At 42.9% G+C, this 11,429-nt stretch overlaps 1 protein-coding gene across 2 annotated transcripts in view; it reads right to left on the reverse strand.

The window, feature by feature from the left end:
• Positions 1 to 10,006, reverse strand: part of UPF1 (UPF1 RNA helicase and ATPase) — a 28,123-nt gene extending 18,117 nt beyond the window's left edge. For both annotated transcript variants that reach the window (XM_084614610.1, XM_084614611.1), the window contains exons 1-3: positions 9,528 to 10,006; positions 1,876 to 2,018; positions 784 to 873 (exon numbers count right to left, since the gene is read on the reverse strand). In XM_084614610.1, the coding sequence (XP_084470736.1) occupies positions 784 to 873; positions 1,876 to 2,018; positions 9,528 to 9,746 (452 nt within the window). In that variant the 5' untranslated portion in view covers positions 9,747 to 10,006. The remainder of the gene's footprint in view (positions 1 to 783; positions 874 to 1,875; positions 2,019 to 9,527) is intronic.
• Positions 10,007 to 11,429: the final 1,423 nt, after the last annotated feature.

Here is an 11,429-nt window from a genome sequence, read left to right on the forward strand (position 1 = left end):
GGTGCTGTTCCAGGGTTTGGTCTACACTAGGAATTCATGTCAGTATAACTATGTTGCTGAGGGATGTAGAAAATCCACATGCCTGAGTGACATAATTATACTGACCTAACCCCCGGTGAAAACAGTGCTATGTCGACAGGCAAGCTTCTCCCATTGACATAGCTACAGCCTCTCAGGGAGGTGGAGTACCTACACTGAAAGGAGAACTTCTCCCGGTATAGGCAGGGTGTTTCCTAAGTGCTGCAGCTACTCCACTGCAGAGCTGTAAGCGTAGACAAGCCCTTGGACAGATGGGAAGGAATGACTTGGCTCCCAGGGAAAACACACATTTTTTTAAAAAAATTAGTAGTTAAATCAGGGGCTTCATTACAGATCAACTGCAGGGCAAGAGCAGCAATTATGGATGCTGCTGAGCATCAGCAGGGGAGAGGAAACAAAGTTCATGCAGTAGACAAATGGCCATAGAAACTATGGCTAGCTTCACTCAGACAACTCTCCTAAGTCACTGACTGAGGAGGTGATAATTTCCTTGGTATGTGCTGGTGATAATGGGAAGATTGGGTGGGGAAGGAAGCTAAAAGTTCACATGCAGATCCACAGAGCAAATTTCTTTTAAAAAAGGTTAATTGTGCATGTTAAAAGCTCAAGTGGATGTTTAAAAGCCAACATTCTTTTGGAGTCAACAATCACATGAGAAAATGAAGTAGGCTGCATCAGAAACTTAATTTGTTTTTCTCTACAAACAGAATTTATTATTGCCACTTCCATCATTTAGTCATTTACCTGCCAGATGTATTTCCACGTCCATTACAGAACCACTTCTTGCTGGTATTGCAATAAACCACACAAGCTGGGTCATGGATACCACAGTAACTAAAATCAAAGAGGGAAAAGTAAAAATAATCAGGTAACTATTTATGGGAATGTACAATTAAAAACGCACAGACCATTCACTGAACTATAGACGTAAGCTGAAACTGGCAACTAGGCGGCACTAGGGAAATTGTGTGAGATGGGTTAAACTATTATTCCAAACTCTTAATTTTCATTTTGACAGAATCTTTGTAATGCTCTGCAATTCAGACTTTAAACCACCAAGTCAGCCTCAGACACTTCCATCCAAGTTTCACTAACTAAACTCTCATTTTGAGATTAAACATCTCCCAGTTTTGAGATAAATATTTTAGCAGCTGAATTTATATGAAAGCGTTCTTTGCCTCACGTATTATGTATATAGTGCCTTGCCAGAGAGCACTATTCCTTGCTATGATACTGTGTTACAATATGCAGAAACTGCAGTGGACTAGTACTGTTAAGCTATGTACCTGTTGCTTGTATGCTAATTGAGCATTTGTGTATTTACTACACAGGACTCAAGACTTCAGTTGGTCACTTCTGTAGAGTACCTCCCATCCAAGGCCTTCAGAACATTTTACAACCATTAAATTGGTCTTCAACACCCCTGAAAGCTGGGTAAATATCCCCACTTTACAGATAAGCAACTGACTCAATCTGTTAGTTTCCCAAAAGTTACAAATCAACAGCAGAGTTAGGATTAAAGCTAAAATCCTATTTCCATTCCTGTGTTTAACCACTGGACTGCTGCTTCATTTAAAGGCAGAAAGAAGGTTATTTATGTTGGGTAAGAAGGAACTGCTTCACTAAAAGGTGTACAAAATGGCTCTCAAACTTATTAATTTTTAAGTTTGGCTACAGTGAAACAGGATATATTTACATCTTACATATTTACACCAATTCCAGTGTCCTTTTGATATTTATTGGGTATGCAACGTCATTAAGATGTATACAATTTTCAATGTGATTACTTAAGCCTAATTGAGGCTCCCTCTGAAGTTCATGCAGATCTCAGACTACCTGCAAGCGTGCACAGGAAGATCCTTGGTGTAATAGGTATCTTCTTCATCTTCTTCAAAGTTTAATTCTGCAAGCAGTTGGCTGGTTTTAGCTACATTATCATCCACTGCACCATTCTGGAGGATCCCATCAGGACCATTAACCTAAAAAAGAAATTTGATAGCAAGTTATATAGTCAATGCCCCAATTATAAATTATACCCCATGCCAGAAAGACTGGGGTTGGGGCACTAATCTACTTCACAAGTGCTTATGATAATGTAACAAGTTTTTGAAAGGGTCTAATTTCGAGAGAAAAGTAGTTGTAAGAAAGGATAATACTGAAGTATACAGTGGTAACAAAACAAATATTGACTGATATGAGTCTATATGAGAGATGCTAGAACAATCCAATAAAATAAATATGGAAAGTTTAAGAATATAGATGGGCTGCTGTTCTGCCCATAGTCAGAATTTAATCAAACAACAAATTATGCTCCCTCCCCCCAATATCTATTTCTGTTGTTACTGGCCCACAAGGCCAGAATCTTTTGTCTGGCACATCAAAATTATTGATTCCATTACATGAGGACATCAATGAGTAAATGAACTCAAACAAAAATAACCTGTTTTTGTAAGTCTAGTTAAAAAATGAGAAGTACAGAAAACAGATTTAAGCAAAAATTGTTTCTAAGCAGATCATCATTCAATGCTCTCCTTGAGTGTGTCTGATGCTCTTTAACAAAAAGTACCTAATGCACAAATGCAGTAATATTAGCTATATAACATACTGCATCACAAAATACTGTGCATATTAGAACTGGTAAGAAAATTGCTATATATGATAAGACTTTTTCAAGCTTGTTTTAGCTATTTCATGATTCTTCCAATTCAAAACCCAAATAATGCCTTTTTATCACTACAAAAAAATCCAAGACAAACTATGCAAGACTCAGTCTGAACAGACAGCCTGTCTACAAAGTTTCAGAGAAACATGATTTCAAAGATCCAGAACAACAAAGCCTGTACAACAAGAGTGACTGCTCTACACCTTCACTAATGGAGCACTATTCACCACTACCATGCAGTTCTGCATCACTGACTCAGGATGTGTATGAGCAAAGTTAATGCTCCAAATCTCAATCTTATGCATGCTACAAATATATTTTGTCCCTTTTTGCTTATGTCACATTAGCTCCTCAAACACTGGAGATAAGCACAAAGAAAACGTATGCAATAAAATACTTTCAGGGATATTTAGAATGCAGTAGCTGAATTACCACTTCTCCCAGCATCTCTGTGGTGCTTCAGGATTGGGTGCTTCTGTTACTAGTAATGAAGGTCATCAAGAAAAGAATCTGACTCAGTGTATCAGATTAAAGCAGCCATTGCCACACAGAGTTAGTTATAGGTGCTCTAGTTTAATTTCAGTGTCAATTATAACATTTAGAAAGCAGATAAATAATTAGCTTGTCACACACTCATGCAAATTGGCTCAGCTAATATATTGAAAAACAAAAGAAAAAGAAACAAAGCCAGGATGTATGTCCCAAAAAGTTTTGTCCACCCCACCCACGTATCTGACCTATCATCTTGTAAGAAAGATCATGCCACAGGCAAGCAAGGAATAACACAGAGGAATATTGCTTAATCCCAAATCCACCTTCAGGTATGAAGTCTGGGAAAACAAACACCACAATCTGAGCATATTGATTAGCATAGGCTTAATCAACATAACATTTTGGAACAGTGCTATTGACTAAGGTTACTCCACAGAAGAAAGACACTCTCAAGGGACATATGATATAATTAAATTCTTCTATGGGGATTAGGTTAATTAGACTGGATCAGGCAAATGCATGCCAAGTATTTGCCTCTGAATGTCATAGTAAAGGGAAGTTTAATGCTTAAGATTTGGTCAGTGGGAGGCCCACAATTTGGATATTAATTTAATATTTTAATGTGTTTACCAAGTCAGACATTTAACGCAAAGTCTATTCTTGATATCTACTTTCACCTTCAAATTATTTCTTTAGTTCTCTTAGGCAATGAAATATGCATTTCCACAGAGAAACTCGTTACCTCTATCCTCATGACAAGATGGTAAACCTTAAAAAAATGAAATCCAAAAAATGCTGGCTTCTGACCTCATTTCTAAGTTTCTTCAGACTTTTGTTGTCCCCATTAATAAACTCAAGGATTTTCTGAATAAACCTCTCTGCAGTCTGAGCAAAACCAAGACCAAGGAGTGATGGAGGCACATTCTTTCTAGACTTCATATAAAGAGATAAAGTGCTGTCTGAACACTACATATCTCAGTGAAGCAGCCTTATTTTTTTCTAGAAGTATTGCAAAAGCTACATAAAATTAGAACAAAATAAATCTGCTTCATTGCATGCCTCTCATCTAGATATCCAAGTACCCCATAGTTAATTAACACCCAATTCCAGAGTTAATCTCAAAATCAAGTAAATTCTAATTTACAAAATACAAATTAGAATGGACTAACACTTGCAAGCTAAAAATATATCAGGTTGTGGTACAAGGCACAGGACCAAGCACCTTCCATCCAACCTAAAAGTATGGCTCTTTAGTGTAACTACCTCCTCAAAGTATTGCTTGTATTTAAAAGATCTGTAGTCAGCCCAGGGGCTTAAAGAGTGCTGCTATATGAGGAATCAAGGTTCACAGAGGAAAGAAGAATTCCAGTGGCCACAGGGATTGCAATACTGAACAACAGCATGTCGGATTGACTCCAAAGACAGACAAATTCAAACTTCATCAGCTAAATGACTGCACAACAGTCCCCTGGAAGACATAGAAAAGATGATAACCGGTAACTTCCTTAAATATATAGAGCAATTTTGTAACCGTAAAATATCATTAATGGGCCATGAAACATGACAAAAGCGTATTCAGATCTTCAAATAATTTGAATTTCTTACAGTACAAATATGAGCACATACTGGTGCACTATGAATGTAAATGGCCTAAATTCAAAAAGCAATTATACATTAAACTTGTCAATTGCCTTGTCTGTAATCAGACTGTTTGGCTGCTTATATAAATTTAGATGTCAAAGTGGATAATTAGCTTCTGTGGAACTGTACAGGTTTTCATTTTAAAGGGCACTGAAATTAAAAGTATTTCAACAGCTAAGAGCAGAGTTGTGCCGTACTCCTGCAACAACTGACCATGTCAGCTACACCCAAGATATCATACGGAGCTGCGTGATGTCACCTGTTGCTAGGTACAATCAGTAGCCTAGATTCAGGGCTTGGCAGGCAAGTAATAAGGAAGTGATTCAACTACTGTTTCAAAACCTTCTTGTAATTTTAGCCTATATACATATTGTTAAGGATCTGGCACAAACTGCTTATTAAAGAAGTCTTGTGTTCATCTTAAAAAATGAATTTAGCACCCTAGTAATAAACATTTTGAAAGATGGGAGCTTAGACAAAAATACTGACACCACAAAAGAGTTGGTCTGTCCTTCAGCATTTTTGTTCTCTTCCCTTGCAAAGCTAATCAGCAACACTATCAGACTCAGGAGAAAATTACACAGCGCATTATCCTGTTTAGGTAAAGTAGCTGAAAGATTCTTTGAATAGAGACTTCTCCTGAATATATGACTACTTCCCAAGTCAGTGGTAACAAAATATCATGGAAGTGCCATTCTAAATTTCTGAAAGAAAACAACAAAAAAACACCAGTGTCTGGCAATCCCCTGATCTAGACATAGGTCGAAATGTATCCACTTATTGCCCTTCCACTTATAAGATAGGTACCAAGCTTAAAGCTACAGTGGGATAAACATTAATGACTTAAACAAGTATATGGAACTCTTCCAGCATTCACATAAACAGGCTTCATTTCAGGCTACAGGGCTATGTACTGGGTGGAAGACCCATTCCAGCACAGCACGGTTGTTGTCCCCAGGACAGGACAGCGTACTGTCCCATCATGAGTATTTATTTTTTAAGCATCCAGAAATGTGCTAGGTACCTTACCAAAACAGAGAACCCCAAACAGCTCACAATCTAAGTTTAACACGATACAGAAAATGAGAATCACAAAACAGACAATGGTAGCAATCAAACCATGGTTTCTCAGTAAGATGTACAAATCTTAGGGCACTTGGGCTTTGTCTACCTAGCATATTATAAGGTTTGATGTTAACATGCTTACGTATTTTAAAAATTAGCGTAGACAAGGCACACTACTTTTCTACTGTAAGTGCTTACATGGCCCCCATTACTATAGTACCCGAAGACGTCAATCTTTAATGTTTATCCTAGAAACACCCCTCTGAGGTGAGGCAGAACTATTATCCCCATTTTACAGATTGGGAACTGCCAGAGAGGCTAACTGATTTTCCCCAGGTGACAAAGGAAGTCTGATAAAGCACAGAATTGAATCCAAATCTTCCATGTCTTAGGCTAGAGCCCTAACCACTGGACTATCCTTCCTTTCCTGATGTAGTCACTCAATCAGTTTAGCACATGAGAGAGAGAGAGTGTGACTTGTCTACACTAACCTTCAAAAACTTGTAAGTATTAACTTACTTATGCCAACATTACAAATTAAAATGCTAGTTTAGAGAATACTGTGAAGAGTGGGGAAATGGAAAACAAACAAGCTGTAAGAGACAACGGGGTAAGACAGCAAATAGAAGCTGTAGTGAAAAAATCAGAAACATCATAGTGCATCTAAAAAGGCCAATTATGTATGAGCTACAGGTGGCTGGTTGAAGCAGCTGACTTTTGGCAAGAAAAAATAGTATGGCCATTACTTTTGCACTGCTGACCCCCTTATACCTTTTGTCAGTGGTGGGACACCACCCGACTTCAACAAATGCTCAAATTCATGGTTTACCATACATTAGAGGAAGAAAGTCATGATGGAGAGAAGAATCAATTGCCCATACTTTGTTAGAAGAGTGGGTGAAGGAAACATATTTAACTCTCTCTCCTCCTAACACCTAGGAGTTAGGGAGACATTTGAACATTACTCCATAGCAAGTAAACAATGTGCTCATATTTAAAAATAAGATTAAACTGGATTTAATGAAGTGAAAAAATACTTAAAAGTGATCAACTTTCAGGCCCTATAAGTTATATTTTTAGTTACTTCTCCTGCACAGGCAGATTACAAATTTATGTATCTACTTAAGGCAGGAAAATATTTCCCAGAAGCCTTTGGGAAAGACCCCAATCTATATGACCTCAAGTTGAGTCTGCTAAAATGTACAGGACTGGACAGCTACATAACGCAATTAGATCTCCTTAGTTTTGCTATAGTTCTTGCTATGTTGTGGTTCAAAAGGAACATTGCCTGTACAACATCTAAAAAAGAATCAAGCTGTGAAACAAGTATTTGGAGGCAAAATGAGTATCAAGAAAAATATGACAGTTTGTAAAAGTGTCTTAAAGACATTGTTTCAGCAGCTTGTTAAAGAGATATAAAAACAACTTTTTCCACAGGATGGCTACAGATTTTATCTGTTAGTACCTAAACATACTGCACATAGGTTTTAACTTCTGCATTTGTTTTCCTTTCTAACCACATATTTAAAGGAAACTGTATTTGGTATTAATCCTCAGTCAGGGAATTTTAGCACCTGTAAGACTTCTAACCAGAAAAATCTGAAGGGAATATTAAGCAGATGTGATAGAACTACGAAGTATAATTTATTTAGAATCTTACAAAAGACCTTAAAAACTTTTGGGAGGACAACATATGATATTAGTATGGTTCTCTTTTGTAGGATGTGTGATTATTTCTATACATGTAGAAGATTACTGTATAGGTAATCTAACTAGAAGGTTATATACAAACAGCATGTGGATAAGATGGTAACCAAGTGAAGCATGAAAAAATGCAATTTTGTTACTCTTTCCACCTCTTTTATTTATTAATCTTCTATAAAAAAATCCTCTGTCTCAATATATATATCTAATTTGGGTTTTTGCTAAGATCTGATAACAGAGTAAAGAGACCAATAAAGATGAACTGAGAATCCTTTTAACTGCCATGACTTGAGTTTAGGAATCTGGGTTTCTCTTACAGTAAAACACATCAAGAACACCTAAAACAGCTCAGGGAGTTGTATCCCCAATTCTGCCTTAGGCAGCTGACAACTGTAGGAGAGAACAGAACTCTGAATATAAGTCTTCATAAGTAAAGGGAGAAATGAAAGTCCGCATAGTATTCTTGAATTGGGATCTTAAACTTATTTTAATAGCACTTCAATTCACCTTTTAATTTGCATTTTAATCTGTACATTTTTACATGTTTACAAACAGCTCATTGTTGGTATTGGGATTATATCAGTATTTGCTTGTCTATGAAGTTTGTCCATGCAGTTGACTAATTTGCATATTCTGTGATCTTTTTAAGTATTACAGCAATTTTGAAGCTTCAGGTTTTTTTAAAAACAGCAATGTAATTTTTTTCCCACATACAGAGTCATAAAACCTAAATTTATGTTACCCTCAATTATAGTATTTCAAACTTTATGCATCCAATGAAGTGAGCTGTAGCTCACGAAAGCTTATGCTCAAATAAATTGGTTAGTCTCTAAGGTGCACAAGTCCTCCTTTTCTTATTGTGTACATGTATCCCACTGGTTTCAGAGTAACAGCGGTGTTAGTCTGTACTCGCAAAAAGAAAAGGAGTACTTGTGGCACCTTAGAGACTAACCAATTTATTTGAGCATGAGCTTTCATGAGCTACAGCTCACTTCATCGGATGCATACCGTGGAAACTGCCTAATCCCACTAACTTCCTCTTTTCTTTCCCTCACTATTCCAAGAAAATCCTGGTTTCCCTTCTTTTTCAATATCAATAAAGACACTACACAAGGTTAATGCATAGTGGTATATTCGTTGCCATCACATTTCCCTAAAAACATTTTCTATTTTGCCCATTACATTTTAAAAGTCTCTAAACTTCAATCCCAGGTTGTGTTGACAGGCACATACACACATGCAAACCCACAATAAACCAGCTTAGCAACAATGCCATGGGAAAAGATGGATAATGGGGGGGGGGGGGGAGAGGAGGAATAGTTTAGAAACATGAAATGTTTTCCAGAATTTGTTTCCTCAAAATAAATCTCAGCGAGGGAAGGGGACATGCCACCGGACTTTTTCCTGGTTTTCCACGAGCAGCAAAAGCTAGATAGGGTTCAGCCAGCTGCTCCCCACAGCGACACTTCGCTACCGCAGGAAGTCACAAATTCTTCATGATGCAACCGCGAAATGGGACACTTTCGCAGGGTTTCCCCCGTGCCCGCCATGTGTGTTCAGAGGGGAAAAGGGCACCGGCCCCAGTGCCGCCCTGGCCCGCAAATCTTCGCAGCCCGCGGGCGCGGTGCCCCGGCCTGGGCCGGCGGGAGCCCTGGCCGGGCTAAGGGCGGACAGGGCTTTCAGGCCCAGCTGCAGAGGAGCCGCCTGGCCCGCACCGGGCCGGGAAGCGGGGCTCCTTTCCGGGGCGCGCTGCCGCGGCCGCCCACGGGGGAACCCCCAGCCCAGGGCCAGGCCGAAGCTCGGGGGAGCTGGGCGGGGGCCCCGCGACAGGGGCGGGCCCATCGCTCAGCCCCACGCTCCCCGGGCCCCCCACGGCGGAAGGAAGCCGCCGCCGCCGCCCAGGCCACCCACAGCGCGGACGCACCTGTGCCTCGATCTGTCCGGGCGGCCCCTGCCCCGGGCCCGGCGGGCCCTGCCCCGGGCCCCCGTGTGCGGGCCCGGGCGGGGTCTGGGTCTGGCTGGGGAGGGTGAAGTCGGTGAACTCGAACTCGGAGCCCTGGGTGTCGGCGCCGAGCAGCTCGGCCTCCTCGGTGTCCAGGAAGGTGAGAGTCTGCGAGCTGGGGCCGTACGCCTCCACGCTCATGGCGGCGGCGAGGAGCGGGGCTCCCCCCTCAGGCCGGCGGGGCCTCGCCTCACGGAGCCCGGCGCAGCGCGCTACGCGAGGCCCTGGATCCGCCGCGCGCACCAGGCCGGACGCCAACGAAGCAACCGTCCCCTGGGCCGGGCGGCCGGACGCAGCCGAATCAACTGGTGCGGGCCGCAGCGGGACCGATCCCGAGGCGCTGGGAGCGGAACAGGCCGGCCGCCGCAGCCGCGCGCCAGGCCAGGGTGACGCGGAACGCACGGGGACGACGACGCGGCGCGCCCCGTACGCGTGGAGCCGTGACGCACGCACGCACGCACACCCGGGGGGGGGGGGACCGAGCGAGGCCGAAACCTTAGGCCACGCCTCTCGTGTGGGGGGGTGGAACCTTTCGCTGCCCCTCCCCCCTGGTCATGGTGCGGGAGAAGGGAGTCTCTGCCCCCCACGAGTAGGGGAGGAGGAGGGGGTCTCTCGCTGCCCCCATGGGTAGTGGTGGGGGAGGAGGGGGTCTCTCACGCCCCCCCATGAGTAGGGGAGGAGGAGGGGGTCTCTCACTGCCCCCCATGGGTAGTGGTGGGGGAGGAGGGGGTCTCTCACTCCCCCCCAAGAGTAAGGGAGGAGGAGGGGGTCTCTCACTGCCCCCCATGGGTAGTGGTGGGGGAGGAGGGGGTCTCTCACGCCCCCCCATGAGTAGGGGAGGGGGGGGTCTCTCACTGCCCCCATGAGTAGGGGAGGAGGAGGGGGTCTCTCACTGCCCCCCATGGGTAGTGGTGGGGGAGGAGGGGGGTGTCTCTCACTGCCCCCCATGAGTAGGGGAGGAGGAGGAGGGTCTCTCACTGCCCCCATTGGTAGTGGTGGGGGAGGTCTCTAGCTGCCCCACATGGGGGGAGGTGGGAGGTCTCTCTCTGCTCCAGTGGTGATGATCTCTAATTGCCCCCCTTGGTGGGGAGGGGGTAGTCTCTAATGGCCCCCTCTGGGTTGGTGGAGGTCTCAGGCTGCCCCCCCCCCCAACACACACACACACACTGTCAGTGAGGAAGCTGTCCCCTTCCCCCAGGAGGTTGAGATGAGGGGAAGCTCTTTGTTATTAGAGCAGAATGACAGCAGAAGTCTCTGCTGCCTTTGGTTCATTCAGGGGGTTTTTCACCTTCCTGTCACCAGTTTGAATCCAACCCCAGCCCAGAATGATTGCATGTCACATCAGCTGCTTAGTTGCCCCCGTTTGAAGTGAGTTTGGTGGGTCTCAATCCAATCCTTAGGGACGCTTGTTTACATCTAAAAAGCCACCTCTGCAATTGGTGATGTGGTTAAAGCAGGGTACTTGGAGTCAGGACTCTTGGGTTCCATTCCCAGATCAGAGGGTGTGTGACGTAGTCGTTAAACAAGAGTGTGGGAAGCAGGACCCCGGATTCATTTTCCCTCTGTCTGCTTCAATTTCCCATCTGTACACTAAGAATACAAATATACATATCACATGAAGGTGTGAGTATTAACTAATGTTTTAAAGTACTGTGAGATAGTCAGAAGGTGGTAGAGAAGTGTTAAGTATTATTATTATTATTTATGATTTATACCAATTGGAACTTGGGCTGACAGTTGCACGGGGGCAGGGGCGAATAATTGAATGGGCTGTGGAGACTGAAATCCCTGCTCATCATTAGAAATAGCCCTTCCAGGTCAAGA

Source organism: Lepidochelys olivacea (assembly GCF_965140295.1).
Source record: "Lepidochelys olivacea isolate rLepOli2 genome assembly, chromosome: 25".
NCBI lineage: Eukaryota > Metazoa > Chordata > Testudines > Cheloniidae > Lepidochelys > Lepidochelys olivacea.